The sequence below is a fragment of the Martes martes genome, assembly GCF_963455335.1.
Source record: "Martes martes genome assembly, chromosome: 4".
In the NCBI taxonomy this organism is placed as follows: Eukaryota; Metazoa; Chordata; class Mammalia; order Carnivora; family Mustelidae; genus Martes; species Martes martes.
This window is the reverse complement of record NC_137891.1, coordinates 132,744,454-132,767,742: the sequence shown is the minus strand read 5'-3', so window position 1 is coordinate 132,767,742 and position 23,289 is coordinate 132,744,454. Positions and strand designations below refer to the sequence as shown.

Here is a 23,289-nt window from a genome sequence, read left to right as displayed (position 1 = left end):
CAGCTTCCACTGTTCTGGAGCCAAAATGGCTCATCTGAGTTATCTTACTTTGGGCTGCTGTCTGCTGAAAACACTCCCAGCAGCTAGAAAAGCAAACCCATCCCTGGAAAGGGAAGTGTGCCACCTCATCTATCACAGACATCCCAGGTAAGCCAGATATTCTGAGGAAAACAGAACATCCTGGGGAAGTTAAATACCCTCGAGGAGTTATTTTGGACATAGAGCTATGTGCTAGTCAAATATTCTATTCTGCCTAGAGAAAACCTACTATATATCTCCCTGAAAGGGCACAAGTTGAGGAAGAAACATTTCACACATATATGATGTGTGAGAGTGTGCACACATGAGTGTGGAAGGCTTAAAACAACATACATTTATTATCTCAGTTTCTTTCCAAGTACATCTTTATGGATCTTCTGTCCATAGTCTCACAAGGCTATAATCAAGGTATTGTCAGGGGCTATTATCTGTATATGTGTTTAATATACAGTATCTATGAAAGTGTCTACCTTGTACCATACACAACCCATAGACTTCAGACGTGGACTCAAAGTAGAAGCCATCACTATCATATACTCAACTGTGCAGCATTTACATTATATGATTCCTGTCATTACAAGATTGTAATAGGGACCTTTGGCTTCATAGAAACTCCTCTAGTCATGCACATTCTTATACTCATGGAAATGCTACTCTTAGTAAATGCTGTACCACATGATGTAAAACACTGGACATTTAGGTATACTATATACAGGAAATGAAAACTTAATTTTCTCATTGAGTCTCTTTCTAAACCCTTGAAGTAAAACTCCAATTCACCACATTCTTCACATTTTATAAGTACATACATTGTTCAGCTAGGTTGGTGAAAGCAAAACATGGAGATAAATAGAACATACTTGCTGCATATATACTCAAAGGTACAGCTATGTAAAACTTAACCTGCACTGTTTGTTGCAAGTGTTACACATATGTTATGGAATACTTTTTTCATTTTTTAAACTAAATAACATTTTTTCCCTTGTAAATCATCCCTGGTTGTTTATTCATTTGTGTGTTTTTGTTTTGTTTGGTTGGTTGGTTGGGTTTTTTCTGTTTTGTTTTGGTCATCTTTTTGGTTTTCAATGACATGTAAGAGCTTCTGGCCTGTGTCCTCCTCTTTCAGTTGAGAAAACTAGACTTTTCAGTTGAGAAAACTTCTAGAAAACTAGAGTTTTCTCAACTGAAACTAGTGCGACTTGGTAATTACCCATTCAAGAGAGAAAATTCAGGACTGGAATCCAGGTTTTCCAACTCCTACTCCAATATTTTTTCTCCCCCATTCTCCCCATCACTGGTATTGATAACTCTAAGAAATCAAGAGTACGGACAAATCTCCCATGCACAATGTCTGTGTTGGCAAGATATCCCTTCTATTATCCCCCTTCTCAAATGATTTTTTTAAAGAAATATCTCCCTTGAGCACATAGTTGCAACAATTAAAGATGAGCTTTGTTTTTACTACCAGTGTGTGTGTTTGATATCAGTGATTAATACGGTCTTCTCTCAGTTGCTAAGTTTCTTTATCTTGGTGAATAAAGACTTGACAAATTGTTAGGCAAGGAGCATACACTTCAAAACTATTGAGATATACCGGAGTATCAGACAACCTAGGAAATACAAAGACTGAAAAGATGTGCACATCAGCTTATTTTCATTCATCAAGAGGAAATGTAGCTCAAGTGGGGTTGACTTTTTGTGACATTTATTTAGTTCTTGAATTGACTGACAAGCCTATTAATTTATTCCCTGAACTTTATTAATGTAATTGGAAAACTGCCCACATGTCAATCAACTTCTAATGAGTAATCATGTTCATAAATACTGTAAAATTATTAACTTTTAATTTGACCCAAACACATACTTTAAAACAGTAATACAAATATTTTTTCTAGAAGAACAACATATTATACTATTAAAACATACAATAAATGCGTTCCCACAACACACTTCCTAAAATGGAGTTCAAAAGTTCACCATCACCAAATGGCCACCAAAAAGGAACGCCATAGTAAGGCATGTAACAGTTTTAAAAATCTGTATAGTGTTAAACCATCTACGCAGCATAAAGTTATAAAGACATCCTATAAAAAGCAAACATGTGCCTGGGCAGGGCTCCTATATCCATAGTCTGGTTAAAAATATAAGCCTACTATGGAACAAGACAGAATGGGAAAAAGGAAAGAGGGGTAATGTTTAGTGTCCAGAAAGATATCATTTAAACCTATAAGAAGCAAAACGTCTATATCTCCAGTGACTCAAATATAATTATTATTCAAGTGTACTTTTTCTGGTGCAATAAAAATCTTTTGTAGTCTTTGAGCTAGAAACTCAAGTCAAAGGGCACAGAACTAAACAAGAAAACAAGATTAGGCTTGCATAACAGAAGAAATGTGTTTTTGACTTGTAATCCCATGCCAGTTTCTGAAGGTGGACTAACTCCTGACCTCTAGAATCTCTGGATAATCTCTGAATGAAGACAGGCTTCGGTGAAAACTTTATTATGTTCTCATATGACTTTAAATAAAGAACATCACCACAGTGTGCAATGATCTGTAATAAGAAAAACCATTGGGGAAATTTCTGGGCTTATTGTTTACCTTACACTTTTCTCCTTAAAGTTGATTACTTAATTAATACATTTAAATTTTATCATGAAGTTAAAATATTTACTACTAACTGAAGCTGTATTTGACTTCAGGCTTACCTTTATATAAGGAAATAAAGGTGTAAGTTAATGAAATTCCAGATGTAAGCCATGTACCTAAATTAATACTTCGAGTTCAATTTTTGAAGGGTGAACTCAAAGATAATACAACTAACTTGCTCCCTCAGCTTTCTTCTTAGGAATAAAACATGCTCTCACTGGTACCACATTATCACATAATTTGTCATTAATTTTACTTAGAAATGCTACAGTGTCATCTTAAGATCCATAGCACAATATTTTTATGGAAACAACACATCATTAATCTATAAAGCGCGAGGAAATAATAAAAGGGCAAGAATATGCATTTTCTATTCAACTAGCATTGTAATTGCATTCTTCTTGAAAAGTATTTATACTGGGGATATATACACTCTTACATTTTAGTATGCGTGAAAAATAAAGTAACTTGATGATTCTGTGTGTTTTGGAGATTGTAAGTTAGCTAGAATGATTTATGATCTACTGAAAGTAAATTAAAGTATAACCCATTGTGTACCATATTTTTCCAATTACTCTATATTTAAATAAAGTAATTCTAGAAGGCTGTTTCTTTCCATTGTGACTTGAATCAAGGTAAGCAGAATTTGGATTGAGACAGAGTGCTGGAAGTCTGGAGGATTACTTTTAAAGAGTTATACTACGGATATTTCAAAAAGTTCTAATATTTTCATGCATCCATCATGGGTTATCAAACATTAATTTTAATGTATCAATCATGGGTTCTCAAAGATGTATTGAAGGGGTGACTCAAAGGAAGATACTAAGTGAAGAACACACAAGAAAACCATAATGTGGTGTTCATGGATAATTTTTGATCTTGGTAAGTGGGGACTTACATGTTTATAATAGCCATTACACTTAATGGAATCTAGGAACATAAATCCCTGAAGACAATGACTATGTATCTTTCAACATTGTCAGTTACTTCTGAGTCATTCTGATAACTAAATACTGAACCTTGTTAAATATAGTCCTTCACAATATAGCAATTATGGAAATGCATACCTTGCACAGTTAGATGCACCTGCATTGTTCTCGGTGTATGTTGAGTCTGAACAGAACACGTATATGGGCCATCGTCTGTCACATCTACATTCTGTATCTGGAGGCTGTAGTCCCTTTTATTCAATGTTGAAATTGAAACTCGAGGATCCACCGACCACTTATCGCCTCCCGCAAAAATAATACTTGACCGGTTCAGCCAGGCACCCTTTGAAGCTCCATCTTCCAAATAACACCTACAAATTACCAGAGACAGAACACTATTAATCAAAATGAAAATGAAAGACAACATTATCTTTGTTCTGAGTGCATTTCCATATGTTGAATTATAGCACTGTATCAAATACAAACATCAGACATAAATGCAGAAAATATGAACATTTGAGCACACTGGTACATCTTCCATTCCCAATGCAAATGTGAAACAATGCCTGCGTACAGTTTTGTTTTGTTTTAAATGTGTGTATGTGTGTGTGTGTTTTAACTCGAAGCCAGTCAAAACCCTTTTTCGCTCTGTCTGGATGACAAGTAAATTTAAATAAAGTTAAATTCCTTCAAATAATCATTTCAACATTAAAACATTTTTTCTTTGAAATTATAAGAAGTAGAAAAGGTCCATGAGTTAGACTGTTTTAACCAAATCCAATTCTAATATAATGTACTAGATACTAAATAGAAAGCATAGAATAGTACCATATCATGTTTATTATGCATTTAAAGAGTGGTAACCTGTATACTGAAACTATAAACTGCATTTTACTGATAAGATTGCTGTTGTAAGTGAAGGAGACAAGACATTAGTAGCAAATACTTGCTGTCTTCTCAATAAGCCGACCTATAGTCTTCCCAGGAAGCATTCATTTATCCAACAAACATTTATGAAGCTTCTACTATTTATGGATTTTAAAATGGTATTGCCCTCACTCTCCAAAACTTTAAGTCTAGTAAGGAAGACAATCAGGCAAACCAACCAATGCTAGACAAAGGATTATTTGATTAAATCAGGCACAAGTTACAAAAAAGAACTAACTGACTCAGAAGGGGTACTAGGGGTATAGAATAGGCTTTATGGAATAGAAAATGCCTTGAATAAAGAGGCAAGGAGTGGGAGACATGATATTTAGACAGAGGTGCCATATGTGGGTAACACCAGAGAAAAGTATGAGAGAGAAAGCCGCACATTTCAAAGACAAACAAGCATGGAGTACAGGGTGGGAGGGGTGAGAGATGAAACTGGAAAGGTAAACTAAAGCCAGATGATCATAGAAAGGGTGATGACAATTAGTAGACTTTAAGGTCAATTCTGAAGCCATTTATTCAAAGTTGTATTTTATAACAAGATTCAAAAATACAGCTTTGTATCCAATAGAAGTCAGACATCATGATTTAGAATAGAAGGCTGCTGTGGTCATATGTCAGTGATTTTGCTGAAGCCTGGAATTCTATGTTTCATCTTGGAAACGTTCTGATACAAATTAAAGACTGGTTTTCTTAAATGAGTACAAAGCACAGCTACAGAATGAAAATACACATACATCGAAATAGTTTGACAGCATTTCTACAGAACACCTTGGGGGATTGAACACAGTGTTTGAGATTGCTACAAAATTGCAAGCTGAATGCAACAGGGTAGGCTGCTGCCAACTGTATAAAACTAATCAGTGGGTGAAAAAATAAGGAACAAGGTACACTGCAGAATCTAATTTGCAGTCAGCTTTGCCATCTACAGAATCCAAACTAGTAAAGTCATAAAGGTCATTGTTAATTGAAAAGCTTTTCCTTATGTAATTAATGATGTAATTAATGAAGAAAATAAAACCCACTTTAATGACATAATTAAACAATTATGGTGTATTGTCATTCCTAATGATATGCAGAAAGAAGATAGAGGGGACATATTTCCCATTTCACAAGATCACGTGTCTACTGCTATAGGATAAAACACTGAATTATCATTACTAGGACTCTGGTCATTACAATGCTTGTCTGTAATATATATGGGTTCATCAAGTGTTTCTGTGTGACCTCTGCATTCATGGCCTTCACACATTATCCTATCTGATGCTCATTTACAACCTTCTGGGGTATGGATTGTTATGCCCAATTCATCACTAGAAAATAAATGGAATGTTTAGGTTAAATGACTTGCCCAAGCCACACTATTAGTGGGTGACAAAGTGGAATTCATAATCAAGTCTTATATTTCTATATTCAGTGTCCTTTCCTCCGTAATGTAGATCAAAGACTTCTAAAATAGGTTTCAGAAATGGAAAGATGATCAGAATGTTGCAGAAATTACTGCAAGTAATTTCTTATTTACTATATGTGACCAACTGTTTAACCTGTCCTATTCTAAAGGAAGCAGAAAATTAATTATTAATGCATGTTTTACCATGAAAGTTTGATTTAGAGCACTCTGCTGGGCATTTTCCTTTCCCTTGAGGCAGGAACAGCTTTATCTTTATTTGGGGAGGTATCAGGAAGAGCACTGAGATTAACCAGCCTTTAGATACTGGAGCTTTCATAGACCAAATCTGGGTTATAACTCCTGGTCTTAGCGTAAGCACTATTCCTGTTCTGGTATATTAGGGATCAACAGGGAAGAACAGAATTTAACTTCTTCTTTGTGAAAAATGAAAAGGGAGCTTTTTATGTCTCCTTGGTTGGATAACTATATTTCACAATTGTTATTGGTCCTGATCCAAAGCTTTTCAAGACATACATTTAGAAGACCCTTGAATGAGACTCAACTAAAAAACAAAAACAAAACCAAAAAAATTTTGCATGACTTCCTTGGATTTCTATAGCAGTATTCTCAAATGACACTATAGAGTTACAATTTAAATAACTCAAATTACCATTATGGAATTTTACAAATTGGGAATAGCAAGATCTACAAATGGCTTTCTATTTTATGAAATCACAAGATGCTTATATAGAGACATACAGTTTTAAGGTGAACTATGACATGACTACATCAAATACATGAAATAGGTCAAATATGCACGTAAGTTTCCTTAGTTGTAAGGACTACATCTTCTACCTTTCTACCTCCTCTTTGTTCTTCATATCTACTCTAATTTTGTGTTTTTTTTTCTTTACAATAGAAAGAGATACTGTCTGACATGTATATAATGTATTAAAAAGGAATTCTGGGAGGAAGGAAGATATTCAGGGTCTGGCAGAGTAGAGCAGGTGGTAGGGAGGGGTAAAAGAAGTATGAGAAGTGGCAATAATTTAGTTTTGCACTCTTCAGGCACCAAAAAGCATTTTTCTGGGTTTAAGAATTCTAATGTTTAAAAATATAAATATGGTGGAATCCTAGCCCATACGAAATTCATAATTTAGGAAGGATGATAAAGTATATTCATGATGGCCATCATGCAGAATAGGAAGTGAAAATATAATAATTAAATTATTATTATAATTGGATTATTGCAATTTCCTCAGAGTTTTGGGTTTCTGCTCTTGACATCTGTAGTGTAGTTTACTCTATCTACAATAAATAGAATAAACTTTTTAGAGTTTAAGTCAGAACATCAACATGGCTTCCTACTTCATTTCCTGTTTCACTCATAAGAAAAAATTTAATCCTGAGAGTGGTCAAAGATCTTATGCAATCTTCCTTTGATGCCTTTCTGACCTTACCAGCTGCCTCTCTTTTCCAGTTGATTCTGTTCTAGACCACGGTCCTCTAGCTTTGTTTCCAACAAAGGGCCGCATGCTCTTGCCCTAGGAAGTTTTCGTTTGCTCTTTCTTCTGCCTGGACCTCTCTTTCTCCAGAGAGCTGCATAACTTAATCACTATCTTCCTTAGGTCTTCACTGAAGTTTCTAATGTATTAAATAGCAAAAATTATACCACTGTTACACTCCTATGAAATGCATTATCTGTTTAGTTGCTGGGTTATTTTCTGCCTCTCTTTGCTAGAAGTAACATTCAGGACCTTTGTCTGTTTGGTTACTTCTGTGTATTCCAAGGGCCCAAATATAAATATTTGCTGAATGGATGAATGAAGGCAAAAATTAAGATAGTTTTAGAAGAAGAAACAATATGGTAAAGTAAATCAAAATTTCCAAAATACAGCCTAGTTGGGAAAGCAAAGTCATCTCCACATTAATGTATGATAACATATAATTAAATGCAAATATATGTCCTACAAACAGTGACTGCTCTATGATACAAAGGATGGACTAAGCAATCTGAGACAGTGGGCAGGGAGGGAACCATGCTCTGTGAAAAGGGCAAAGTGGTAGGTAAGGGGCAGATGGGAGCTGGGCTCAAAACTACTTGAAATAAGAAAGAACTACATTTGACCCTATACTTCAGGAACCACTTTAACTCATTGGAAATTCTGCTTTGTATGTGCTAGGCACTTTGTTAGGCACTTACAATTATTATCCTATTTAATCTTCACATAACCGAATAAAAGCCAGATACCATTATCTTCATTTTAATAATGGAGAAACAAAGGTACTGAAGGTTTGTATCTTGAATGAAGCCAGTTGGTCTGCCTTCAACCCTGCTGACAGACTATGTTACACATTCCTAGAGTCAGACAGTAGCCAGGGTGAGGGACTGTCCCACTACAGGATGTCCCACTACAGAATTAATGAGTCAGGGAGAGGTTGGTGAGGTAAAGACAGATCATTAATGGAGCAGGATGGAGCAACAATTCTTGGGTCAGAGACTTGGATCTTTTTTCCTCTCTGGACTCCAAAATGGAAAATTTTAACTGTTAGTGGTCTTAGGATCCCTCTGAAGTACAGATAATGAAATAATCTGAATAAGAAATGTTCAATAATGAATATATCCTTTAATTGAAAATGGCATGGCTTTTCCTGAAAGTTTATTTTTTTTTCTTTTCCACTTAAAAAATCTGCTAGACTACCTACTTCACTGGGAGATGAGTGAAACAGTTCCAAAAATACATTTTTCCCCAGAAGCTGTGTTAACACCATGCCAAATATCATGACAAATACTTAAATTTTGAGTCAATCATCTGGATGTTTTGTAATCATAGTTCCAAACATCTGGTTGCTGAAAAATGTACAAAAAATAACCTGAATACTTAATTTTGTTTCAGGGTTGTTAATTATAAAAACCCGGGCTTAAGACAGTTAGTGCTTTTCTAATAAGAATGGCATTGATGTTTTTCAACTCTTTCGAGAAGTTCCTTTATAAATGACACTACTCCACACTATTAGGCAGGTCCTGATCTGGGTGGTATAAAGTTCCATTTGGTGAATCTCAAGTTGATCAAAATAATGTTGGAACAATTCTAACAGACTCTGTAATAATACTTCCTGTGATGATTAAATCTGAAAGGTGGATATCAGAAAATGTGGTGGAAATTAGCATATTTTGGGCTATTTAATATTTTTAAAAGCTCTATTAAGAAAAAAAAGCCTATGGCTGCTGAGGATTGATTTTTTTTTTCTTTCATATCTCTAATTCTCTGTAACACATTCCAAAAACATAAGCCTTAGTACCATTACCAGTACTCCACACAGCAGGATTTATTCAGCTCTATGGAAAGAGACCAGCTTTTCATAAGACATGTTGATTAATGAAAGCTCCTTTTAAAGGTACTAATTAATAAAAGAGAAAAGTGCTATTTCCCTTGGATTCAAAGCTAAACCATGTGAAAATGATATTCCTGTGAAGGAGCTGGCCAGCTACTTTCACAGCTGTCTTTTCATTGTATCACAAAGTTCTAAATTTGACAGGAAGGCTTTCAAAAGCATAAAGAGAAAAACAAAAAATTCACAACCCCATACAATCACCATGCTAATTCCTCATACAAAGAGTTTTGATATCCTGGCTTCCAGGCCAAAATCAAGTAAGGGAAGTAAAGCAGAGATTAAACAGATCGGAGCAATCCCCTCTCCTACTTGCCTTTGTTTGTAAGGCACTCCCTTCTTAATGTCTTTGATGGTAGTTATTCTCTAAGTACTATATCATAGATATGGATATGAATAGACATATAGGTATACATCTATGTATATAACATGTAAATTATATAATATATATAATGTTTGCTAGATAATAATATTATATATAACAGTAGGTTGATTTATGAAATCCAGAGCTCCTTTACTACTACTATAGTAGAAACTGCTCTGGGGCAGAAACAGATCCTATTATCTTTCTATTTTGGCATGTGCAGGGAATGTGAGATTTTGTCAAGGGAAATCCACAAAATCAGCAATTTGTCCAGTGAGTTTTAGTTATTTAGTGAAGTACTCATCCCTATAGATGATGAGAATGATACTTTTAAATATTTTTAAGAGATATGTAAGTGAAAATGCACTTCTGCAGGTAATGGTTTGGTAGTGTTGCATGTTAGCTATAATCACTTACTAATATTACTACTGCCATATACTATTGTAAGCCCATTGTGTACATTTCCTCACAAAGAACTTTTAAAATAGCTACTGTCAAGTACTATCATAATGCCCATTTTGCAAAGGAGAAAGTGAGGTATAGAGAGGGTAAGTAACTTACAGATGACTTGCTTATTGAAATTTGTAATGCATGGAAATAATTTTATTATGAAGTAATTGCATTAAATCTCCAGGCAATTATTACCTAGTTAATATTACCTACCTATATTAATATCACATGTACATTTATTTTTAGAATGGAAATAATGTCATGTTGGGCATATTTTACCTATAGTAGCAAAAAACAAAAACAAAATACCAAATAACATTGATTTCTTATTTTGCAAGAGAAATCAATGTCTTTTCTTTGTATTTCATTCTAGCACTTCTTTTTAATAATACAGCTATATTAAAAATATCTTGGATAAGACATTGGAATTTATCAGCTACTCTCTAATTATAAGACCAAATTCTCAAACTCTTTATATATTTTAATATTGTAAATCAAAGGGGGAAAACCTGAAAATAATACTTTTCGAGTTTTATATAAAACCATACCTACCTCCTAAAAGATGGAAACTTTAGTATGATCAAGCAAGAGGGTAAACTCATACCTTTTAGAGTTATTTTAATGCACTATTTAGATTATTTAGATTAAATAACTTAAAAACACTGGGGCGCCTGGGTGGCTCAGTGGGTTAAATCCACTGCCTTCGGCTCAGGTCATGATCTCAGTGTCCTGGGATCAAGCCCCACATTGGGCTCTCTGCTCAGCAGGGAGCCTGCCTCCTCCCTTCTCTCTCTGCCTGCCTCTCTGGCTACTTGTGATCTGTCTGTCAAATAAATAAACAAAATCTTTAAATAACTTAAAAACACATATTTAAAGACACATTTATAATCCAACATTTTCAATGTCTACAAAATCTTTAACATTTGGTTTTGGATTAATCAGCAAATTCTAAATATTAACATCAATTATTTTAACTTATAATTAAACCATGCTTTTCTATAATACCACTTTATCTTATTCTTTCCATTGACTCATTTAAGTCAGCCTTCCATGTAAGCATATATGTCTGCGTTTTCAGGGGTCAATGCTAAGAAATGTTTAAATTTAGAGTTCTTCAGGACATTATTTGTAAATCACTCAACACATAAAACAAGTGTGGAAAGAGTGAAAAAGAGCTTATACATTATAACTAAAGAATATAGGGAAGTCCTTACTGAGGTCTAATTATCATCTTTTGATAATAATAATAAATTCCACTTGCTGAATGACGACTACGGGTTAAGAGGAATAGACAATGTATTATTATATGATCTCATCTAAAACTAACAAAAGCATTTTGAGAGGTAGGTAGATCTTAACCATTCCTGCATGAAGAATGGTGAATACACGAATACAGGATTTTTTAAAAAGATTTTATTTATTTATTTGTGTGTGTGTGTGTCAGAGAGAAAGAGAAAGAGAGAGAGCGCGCAGGGGGAGTGGTAGAGGGAGAAGCAGATTCCCCACTGAGCAGGGAGCCCGATGCGGGACTCCATCCCAGGGCCTCGGGATCAGGACCTGAGCCAAAGGCAGAGGCTTAACGACTGAGCCACCTCAGGCGCCCACGAAGGCAGGCTTGATGAATGACGCAGAGAATATAAACAGGAAGATGGGCTCCATATAGGAAAAGTTCGTTTAGGACTAGCTTTGCTCAAATGGCTTTAATCATGACTCAGATTGTAAATTTCTTTGTCTTTTCTACTTTTTTAGTTTTTGAGTTCAACGAAACCAGCTTGTTTTCTCCCACATGGACTTGAATGTGAGCTATCTGGATCTGGAAGGACTTCAAATTTTCTGCTAACTGGCAGGTGCTCTGAACCGCTGTGGGGAGAATTTGTCTGCAGTACTGTCTACCCAGCAGCTGCTTCCTGGAGAAGTTGGACTTTCACCTCAGGAGCTATAAAAAGGAATGAATACTACGTTCAAAATGCATGCAGGAGATGTTTAAAATAGCAGTATCAGAGAGGGAGAATGCAGTCAGGCCTGGAGAAGTGACCGAGATAAAGCTCTAAGGTCTTCGCAAACCTCTCTATTCCATCCTCTTTGGGATGGAGCCAGGTAGAGACACCTCATTCTCAAAACAAGAGGAAAAACAAAACGGAATTCTATACTAAAAACAATATCAGCAATTCTACTCCCTTCCATCAACCATCTTTCTGTTTAAGTCATTTAGAAAGTATTCTATTTGCAGGTAAATGCAGATGATAAAATAAGAAGTATACCAAATGGATATACAGTAAAGTTGTAAACTTACCTCTTTGTCAAACTAATTAAGTACACTCTTCTTTACAACATCAGTGAATACACAAATTTAGCAAACAAAAAAATTATAAAAGTTATTCTTTCTTTCTCTCTTTCTCTGTGCTTGTGTTGGTCTTCAAATATTCTGCTGGTCACTGTTGGATTTTTCTTCTTGCATTTTTTTTTCTAATAAAAGTATTCTGAGCACAAATTTTATTTTATGAATAAAGAATGGCTACATAGCACAATTAATTAAAGCCAGCCTTGCAATCATTAACTAAAGTAGCCATTAATCCATATTTATCTGTCCTCTCTTGAGAAAATTGACTAAACCATATTTCAGTATGAGCTATGCCTTAAAATATAAATTAGGAAATGTGCCCCAGAGGGGAAAAAGAAGTCGTTATTTTTTTTTTCCATCTGCTTCCTGCAAAACAAATTTAAACTGATTATATTTCCTCAAAAGATGTTAAAAAGTAGTTGAAATTTAAGTCTTTGCTAGATCACATGGACAAATTATTCATCTTTGAAAGGAAGCATAGTGTAGTGATTTATTATAGTTTATATTGGAGTTCAAATACCAGTTTTCTTGTGTACTAGCTATGGAATGTCAAACAAATTAATTTACTTCAATTTTCTCACCTGTAAAAGGGGGTGAGTAAAATTACTGATCTGACGAGATTGCTATGATGATCATATTAGTTTGTTTAAGGTGTTCAGGATGGAGACAGTTATGTGGTAAGTGTAATTAAGAGCAGGCATTATTAACTACCTTCCTGTAGGTAGTTTTGTCTAAAAACAAAACAAACTATTACTAACATCACCACCAACAAAAAAAACCCTGTGATATGAGGCATAAGAGAAAGAAGGGGAAAAGTGGCGTTTGTAGAGCCTGGCTCTACAATGTAGAGCAAAACATTATTTACTACGTAGTCAAAGCAGAAATAATTTTACAGATAAAGGAGTAAAACCTTAAAGTACTTCTCCTATTTTACCATCTTTGAACTTACAGAAAGGCTTTTTTTTTTCCCTTTTCCTTTTTACTTCTCCATTTTATAAGCAGAACATATAGAAAAAGAGAGCTTTGGTGTTTTTTATATATATATATATATACATATATATATATGTATATATATATATATTTTTTTTTTAATTACTTTGAGACTGAACACTAATGTTTAGAAACCAGCCCCTGGTTTACTAGCTATTGTTTTTGGGCAAGTAATTGAACTTCTATTAAAGGCTTATTTATTTGCAAAACAGAAACAGTACCACTTGTACTAAGAACTCCAATTTTAGTATATGATCAAATGAGACTGTGCGTGGGAGATAGATTTATAAAGTTATAAAACGAAATATAACTGTAAATATTTTATAATTATTACACTGTTTTATGAATTAACTTTCCTCATAACTCTAGAACATGGCTATATGAATCTCTATTTGGAGATTATATGAGCACAATGATGTTCCCAAACAGCAAGATGTAAAAAAGGTTACCAACTGTTTTCCTTTTGCTTTCATGGTACATAAAATGATTTTCTATCTTATGTAAACTTTTTTTGCTTTTTTAAATTGCCACCTAAAATTTTTAACATAATCTGATGTTTTTGCAAAAAATATAATTTCTGGTTATTATAAATATGGCTATTTTATAATAAACTCATTATTTCTCATTTTTAAATGTATCCAAGGAAATTTAAATAACACAGTGGTCTGATAATAATATCATGCATTAAAAAATGAAACAGTTCTGATTTAAAAGAAATGATATATTATTTCTTTTTATTCTCAAACTCATATTTTCATACTATTTCTGCCATGTACTCTGATCCTAAACCAATTAAAATTTTTTTAAATTTTATTGATAACCTTATTTTCTCTGCAATAAAACTAAACATATAAAAAGTGGCCATAAAAAGCTCTTGGGACTGTGAGAATCTAAGTGCAAAAAATATTCTGGATGAATTTATTTTCATAACTGTTAACAGTGTATAACTAATAAAATTATTTATCACATGTTGATACATATTTTTAAACTTTTCTTTTTTACTTTACATAGTTAATAATGGATGTCTTAATAACTTGGTTTTATTTAGATATATGAACAAACTTTCTTGCTTAAATAAGCATACTATTTGCTTACATGAAACAGGGTCTAAAATCAATTCTAAGAAATTTTGTTTTCTTAAATAACACTATAAGAATGGAAAGAGTCCTGTTATAGTGACATCACTCAAATCCCTAACTCCGCTGGAGTAATTTAATTCTTTTATAGTTCCTAACGCTCTCAGTATATAACTATTAGATTTTTCTGTAGATATGTTGGAAGCAAGTTGGGAATTGAGACTTAATTTTTGTGACATGACACCCAAATCCCTTTTATAGACCTCGTTTGGATCCCGATTCAGTAAACCAACTAAACAAGACATTGGTGAACCAATTAGGAAAATTTGTTATGAACCAGATAAAAGACAATACCAAGTAATTATTATTTATTTTTTTAGATGTGATAATAACATGATATGTCCACTTTTTTAAACAGATGTATGTTGAAATAAAGAGGAACGAAATGATACAATGTCTATGATTTACTTTAAATCAAATCTGTTTCAGCTAAGAAAATAAGAAAAAGGAAAAAAATAGATAAAGTAAATGCAGTAAAATCTTGATAGTCATTGAAGCTGGGTGATGGGTGTTTGCTTCTACTCTTGTGTAGGCATGAAATCCCCCCTTGCATAAAATTTTTTATTAAAATTTTTCATTTTTCATTTGGAAAAAAAGAAAATCATCATAAACCCTAAGGATATTTTTACTACAGGTCAAAACTTCTGGTACCTGGAATGCTGTATTTTATACCTTTTTTTTTTTTTTAAACTGTTAAGCTATTTAACTCCTTAAAAAAAAAAAAAAGCTGTCGGCATATTTGCCTCTAATTTTTCTCCTTTTTAACCTCCAGCTTCTGCCTACAATGGGTTAGGGGAAACAGAATTTGTGTGAGAATTATTGGAATATTAGCTTACAGATCAACTGTAGTGTCCCAAAAACATTCTTTATAAAGAACATTTATATTTCAAGTATAGTTGCTTTAAAAAGTCTTTTCCTTCTGTGTTAATTTTATGTTTAAAATTGCTAGAAATATGTTAAAAATAAAACTTGGGTAAGACAGGCTGTATTTTAATTGCCCATGCATGTATCAGTAAACTAAAAATATCCTGTCTCTTAATACTAATAATAATGTCTTAATTTTGGTAAATCCCATAAGCTTGATTTTTTTTGTGTTGGTAATCTCTTGGGTTTCTTTTCCTTTTGAAAAATCTAAATATACTTACTTTTTCCAAATGATCACCTGTTTTGTTATTCTTAATCTTTTGCTGCTTTAAGAAATACATGTGTGCTTCAAGAAATGTGTGTGTGTGTGTGTGTGTGTGTATGAGGGAGAGAGAGAGAAAGAGAGAGAGAAGACATTTGGGGCTAAAATAAATAAGAAATGAAAATGAATATTTATAAGAATAGTAAATGATGACAAAATTTGAATATGCAACCAACATATAATTTATATTCATTTCATCTGAACTCTTTACTAAAGAAAGCACCAGAACCCCCCCAAATATCAATGTATTTCTTGCTTGAGAATCCATCCAGCAGTAGCATCTAGTGGACAGCTGGACCCGTCATATCTCACTGCCTGGCTGGCTCAGAAAAGCAAGTGCCTCCAAGGGATGTAAAATTCCACTGTGACTTATGCAAAGCTGAAATTTCAGCCATGAATTTCTGGCTGGACCTTTCCTTACTGGATTGCTGCATATTTTCTTATCTCCATGAATAAATCATTTCTCAAGGTCAGAATTCTGTGATTTTGCCATTACTTCCTCAAGTCACTCTAAAAAGTAAACTTAGAAAGCAAAGAAGAAAACCACCACTATACCACTCTTTAAAAACAGGTGACCTGGAATCTGGGGAAATGCTAATATGGTTTCTTCAAGGATAATTGTACCCCAAATTTAGAGCCACATGGGGTTGAATCACAATTCTTCCTCACACTTACTAGCCTTAGAAATTTGGGCACTATTCAATTTTTTTTAAACCTTCACATTTGATTCTTTAAAATCAGGATAGTAATAACATACTTGAAAGGGCTATTTTATGAGGATTAACTGAAATGTCCCAGGTGACAAGGCCTAACATCAAACCTTAGATGTTATTTCTTTGGGAAGTTCCTCCTGACATCTCTATTCCAGCCCTTACACACGTTTAATGGAACTCTCTTAAAGCTTGCATTGCCCTCAGCACATTAACAATCTTGCTTTATTAACCCACACTATAAAATTGTTTGTTTAAACCATTTATCGACTCTGCTAAACTATAAAGGACCCTGGTTGACTTATTCATTGTGAGGTCCAGAAATGAGTACAGTATCCATCACATAGTGCTTTAAGCAACAGCAACAAAAATGTGTGTGTGTGTGTGTGTGTGTGTGTGAGTGTGTGTGTGTGTGTATGTGTTTTGAATACTATGAAAACCCTAAATAAAATACGGTGTGAATGGTGCATGAAAGAGGAGAAATCAAACTGCCAGAAACAAGAACGGGGTGGGAATAGGTCAAGGAATAAAGTTAGGGCTTAGTACAAGAGGTAGCACTGACATTCACTTTTTCACCTTACCCCTGTTGTACTTTAATTCCTTTGTTCTTGGTTATCCTAAATCAAAACACACACAGAAATCTCTGGATTTCCTCTATGGTTCAAAATAGAATATATAATTTGGAACAAATGGGCACACCCACTGTTTACAGTGTTTATTGCTTCTGCCTTATACTATAAAAATAAGGATAATACAAAATTCTAGCTTCCATGTACTGAAAGAGGAAATGTTATTTGCCTCAGCAAAACAAATTGAAGTCACTCATATGGTAATATTTTCTTTCCTAAATTTCTGGAGCAGGTGAGAAAAACTCAGGGGCCAGGTTAAATAAAAGATGGGTGAGAAGTAGTCATAAAGAAAATGTACTTAATAAATAAACAAGTATTTTGTCTAAACGTGAGAAAGCCTTACTCATTTGGTTTTTATTTGAGCAGAATGATATGACATTTTAAATTATTATTCTTACAAATACAAAATAGGTTTTTAAATTTTATTTGATGCTCTACAAACATATTCTTGGTTAAATATTATTACTGTTTATATCATTTATTTCAGAGTTCTTAGTTTGGGACAGTAAGTCTTCCATTTCTTCGCCAAAAAACACGGCATTCACTGTCCTTAAATTTATCTGTATTTTCTTGCTGAACATATTAGTAATTGCTTTTAGTATAATTTGTAGTTAACATAATATGTATTTGGGGAATGTAATTATACATAATAAATATATGGCAATAATAAATTAGAGAAAGAAGAGAATGGACATTGAGTGCTTTTTAAAATTAGAATTATAATTAATTTATAATTCTGTACAAGAATTATATAAGTGCCCCTTAAATAAGTGCCCCTTAACATTTTAAGAGTTACTACACTTGAAATTCTTTGTATTTCAAATATTTTCATCCTCAAAGACTCTGTTTAACTCTTGAACTGGTTTCTTATGTAGGGAACTCCTTACCTTTTATTCTATGATTCTATGGCTACCTTAGCCATTAATCTCTTATGAGAAGCTGTCAAAATCTTTTATGAAAATCGGAGCGTACTGTGTCCACTTTTCTTATCTTTCACACCGCCTTATTTTCAAGCATCCCAGCAAGATAGTTAAGCACAAACTGCCTTGTAAAAATCATGTTTGAAATACAGCCACACTTTCTTCAGCTTTTATTCTGTTACCAATATTTCACAATTGTCTTTTCAATCAATACTGAGCACACGGGGCATTTGTTCCCCAGCTTGCTTGTCTCCTGAGCTCCTTAATCTAAGATTGTCTTCTGAATCAAAGGGACTTCATATATGTCAGACTGTATATACACACACATCTTTTTCTCTCTCTCTAATTGGTCTCTAATTATGAGCCTTTGAAAGAAGCCATCGTATTTTCCTCTTTGCTTTCTATAAAGCATCAGCTTATCATAGGCATGTTTCCAGGATTTCAAATCAGCACCTATACTTTATTTTTCATGTACTAGTACAAAAGAAAAAAAAAGATGATTTATAAAATGAATATAGTACTTTATGGAGACCTAATATATTTTAAAATGGCATCCTATTAAATCCAAAGTAAATGAATGTATTAATTTTCCTTTGAAACATACACTGATCCAATAATTAAAGGAAACCACTTTTGACAAAGTATACTTTTGAGTTTGCCAACCCCCAAATTTTCTTACAAACAATGGGAAACATTTGTCTTTCATCTTCAGTAATGGTTGAAAGTCACCACTACCTAACAAATGCTCAGTGACCCTTGTGAAATGAGTTATTAGTGGACAGGCAACTAGAGTAAGCAAATCATCAATAGGACTACTAAATAAACTCCACTTTGTATTTAAATACAGAAAAAAAAGTTGAGTCTCAGATATACCCTATTTCCTCTATTTGTCTAATCTTATGGGGAAATAACCATACTTCAAAATGACTTCAAGATTTCTATTTTGAGGCAGAGCCTGAGTCAATTTCCATTTAACTCCCTCAAAAATTTTTCTTATAAATTCTGTCTGTGCAAGTATACGAGAAAATTAAAAGACAGATAAAAAGAATATGTCCTTGCTTTCAATGAGTTTACAATAAAGAATGGAGGATATGCAAAATATTTACACCAAGATAGATGGGATAGAAGTACCACAATAGATTCAGTGGTTTATAGAACTTCAAGAAGATACAGATTGCTCTCACTGCATTAAAATAATTAGGGAAACTACCTAGAAGATTGGGATGCAAGATGGCTTTTTTTTTTTTTTAAGATTTTATTCATTTATTTGACAGACAGAGATCACAAGTAGGCAGAGAGGCAGGCAGAGAGAGAGGAAGGGAAGCAGGCTCCCCGCTGAGCAGAGAGCCCGATGTGGGGCTTGATCCCAGGACCCTGGGATCATGACCTGAGCTGAAGGCAGAGGCTTTAACCCACTGAGCCACCCAGGTGCCCCCAAGATGGCTTTTTATAGAAAAGGATCATTTACAGAGTTAGAAAGGAGACAGATAAGAGCTGACAACAAAACAGTCCTCAACAGAAGAGAACAACAGAAGCACAAGTAGAGTACAAAACAGGGAGGGAGCTTATAGGGTGGCGTGCAATCTGTTTGACCGAGTAAGAGTATAAGAGACAAGCGGGGAATAAGTTTCTAAAATTCACCTGGAGGTAAATGACAGGTGACTCCAAATACCAACCTACAGATTTTGGAACAATTTCTATAGGCAATAAAGATGTTTAAGTGTAGATAAGGGCTATTCTTGAAAAAGTTTGGAAAGATCTTTTTTTTTTTTTTTTTTAGCATATCATATGAACTGCATAATAAGCTAAGTGATTTCACACATACTATGTTATATAATTTTCATAATGACTTTCTGAAATACACATTACTACCTCTGAAAAAATGCAAGCTCCAGAGCTATTAATAATTTTCCCAAGATAGGAGAATCAGAAAACGGCAGTACTTTAAATGCTTCCTTTATTCATTTGTCCATCCATACATACAATTATTACTTTCACCAAGAAGTTATTGAGCTTCTTATTTGTTTTCAGTATTGCACTATTGACTAGGAATACTGAATTGGACATACACGGTCCCAGAAATTCCAGGAATTCCCAGAATCGTAAGGAAATGTGGGTAAACAGATCATAAAGATATACTGTGATAGGTGGTATAATAACGTAGGTAGAGAAAAAGCCTGGAGAGAGGGTAAAAGAAGGAACGATTAAGTCTTCTTGTGTAGTCTTGTGCTGAAATGAGAATTCTTAAAAGCACAATATACAGTTTGAAGCTATTATCTTAGCCAGAACTCATGACAGACTAGACTGATTTGTCAATAGAGAAAATCAAAAGAATATAGATGAGAGAGTCATGGTCAAGGTGGAATTATTAATCTTTAAAGAGATGAGGGGTTTCGTATAAAATAAGAGTGAATAGGTGACATTATTTTTAATTGTTTGAACTTAGATATCTGCAAAAATACAAGAACTGTTTAAATCTAGGGAAACTGGGAAGAGGACTTGGTTTAAGGGCAGAAATAATAATTACTTTCTTTTTAATATATTGCATTCGAGTCATGGGTAGCATCACCAGAAGCTGGTCAACAAGTGAGTATAAACGCAGTCATTAGGGCACCCAGGTGGTTCAGTTGGTTAAGCGACTGCCTTCAGCTAAGGTCATGATCCTGGCTTCCAGGACTGAGTCCGGCATCGGGCTCCCAGCTCCATGGGGAGTCCGCTTCTCCCTCTGACCTTCTCCCCTCTCATGCGCTCTCTCTCAAATAAATAAATAAAATCTTTTTAAAAAATGCAATCATTAGGAAAAAGACATACTCAGAAATCATTCATAGTAGAATTAAGTGTGGTCATGCTATAGGACATTATGAATGAAGAGTCTGAAGGACAGAAATTGGGATATCCTGCATATCCTGCATGTCCTGCATATCCTGCGTATCCTGCGTATGTTGAGGAAAGTAGGGGGAAAAAATATTTTAACATGAAACCCAAGGAAAGTGTTAACAAAAAGGGGCATTCCCAAGCGTCTAACACTACAGAGGAGTCAAACAAGGACTGAAAACATGCCATCAACTAGATTATTTCTCAGTGATATTATAGAGAGCAGTTTGAGAGGAGTGGTGGTGAAGTGAGGAAGTAAGCATTTTAGGAGGTTTATTGGAGAGAATGAATTTCAACAGAAACTACAGTTTCATCAGTGCTCAATCATACTCTTTTATAAGAGCTAGATTTATGTAAAAATAAACTTTTTTTTAGTTTTTTTTTTTTTTTCTTTTATGAGCAGGGAGCCTGATGTGGGACTCGATCCCAGGACCCTAAGATCAGAGCCCGAGCTGAAGGCAGAGGCTTAGCCCACTGAGCCACCCAGGCACCCCTATATAAAAATAAACCTTATATAGTAGCTTTCTCAATCTTCCTGTTTTTTAAATCTCATTGCATTTAATGTCCCTGAGTATTCTTCCTAGCTTACTTCTTATATACTACAGGCTTGACCTGGAAATAAAACTGACCAATTGGATCATCTTGTACATCCCTGACCTGTAGCCTTTGAAACTATAAATCACAAATTCCCTATTTGGTCATCGCTGAATTCGTGAGCATGATTTAATCGCCAACAATTTTGTTTTAAAAATTGTATTCGAAGTCTGTTTTCAGCTAATATTTTTATACTAAAGTTTCTTTATAGTCTAATCAATATTTTTGTCCACACAATAATATAATTACTAGGTCCTCTATTTCTATTTCATTTAACTTATTTCGATAATTTTAAATGTATGAATTCAGGACAGCATCTGACACCCTTATTACTCACTTAGAACCTTAGAAAATAAAACTGCTTAGATTCTTTATTTTCTTCTCACCATTACATTTTCAATTAGTGTGTATGGAGGGTTATTTACCTTTTTTTTTTTTTAAACATTTATTTATTTATTTATTTATTTATTTATTTATTTGAAAGGGAGACAGATATAGTGTGAGAGGGGGACATGAGAGGGAGAAAAAGAGAATCCCAAGCAGACTCTCTGCTGGGGCTCAGTCTCACCACCTCGTGAACGTGACTGGAGCTGAAATCAAGAGTTGGATCCTAACAGACTGAGCCGCACAGGCGTTCCTGGAGGGTTGTTTATAATCTTTAAACATGTATGTCCCTGTTTCTTGCTAATATTAAAAATGGCTACTTTATAGACAGCTATATTTAGATAGCAAAGACAAACAAAGGAAAAGAGAAATTACTTTAAGGGAAAGGACTTTCACGTAAACTGATTTAATATATACTGATTGACATGGATCCAACTTCTTTCTCTATCTTTTTCAAAGACTGAGCACCACAGCTCATAAATTCAGGTTTCGAAAATCTGAATGACAATATTTTAAATTTAGTTGGATATAAACCTAAATAAAATAGAAGACTCTTTAAAACATCTTGCTGACCTAAGCAATTATAAGGATAATTCACATAGATAATACCTCAGAATTAAATGAACACCAAATTAAGGATGAGGGAAATGTTGGAATAATCATAATTATTTCCAATAATCCATGCTTTCTGACTTCCAACAAGGAAATTGGAGGACTCAAGATCTTAAAAACAAGAATACATATAAACACAGTGTTGAACATACAAAGTTCAATAATACAATCTATCCTAATAAAAACTATTGCAGTCTCATAGCTGTCAACTATACATTGTAAATGATCAAATAATGATTACCATCATTTCATCCTTAATGACATACTAAACACTAATCAAATAGTAAAAGTACTTTATAAAATTCCTCTTGTTGCTATGTTTTACAGGAAAATGAGATGAATCATAAGGAAATGAACAGCCCAAAGCTACAAACTAGAAATAGTTAGAGCTGGGTTTTGAACTCAAGATCCAACTGAATCCAAATTCCAGACCCTTTCTACCATTTTCCCGAGACTGTTACAAAATAAGTTTACTCATATATCACTGAGCAACCTTTTTTTATCCTAGAATGTTACAGACAATTATGTAATTGAGTCCAGGAAATAAATAGTATTTTTTAGTAGACCATGGTCAGATCTTACATGGGCCTAATGACACATTTAGTAACTGAACAGGGAAGCAAATGATACTGTATGGAAAGTAATTATTTTACATGGTAGGGAGTAAGTTCTTGAATACTAATATTCTTCCTTTCCCTTGCCTACCAATATAAATAGCAATGAACTCAGCTTCAATACCAAACATATCTCTAATAATCTTGATTACC

General features: G+C 34.0%; 1 protein-coding gene across 1 annotated transcript in view; it reads right to left on the bottom strand.

The window, feature by feature from the left end:
* The window catches only part of NEGR1 (neuronal growth regulator 1), a gene marked incomplete at both ends in the record, with an annotated part of 843,959 nt that overhangs the window by 490,246 nt on the left and 330,424 nt on the right, over window positions 1–23,289 (bottom strand). The window contains one exon of the mRNA XM_080802180.1: window positions 3,755–3,987. Within this exon, the coding sequence (XP_080658306.1) occupies window positions 3,755–3,987 (233 nt within the window). The remainder of the gene's footprint in view (window positions 1–3,754; window positions 3,988–23,289) is intronic.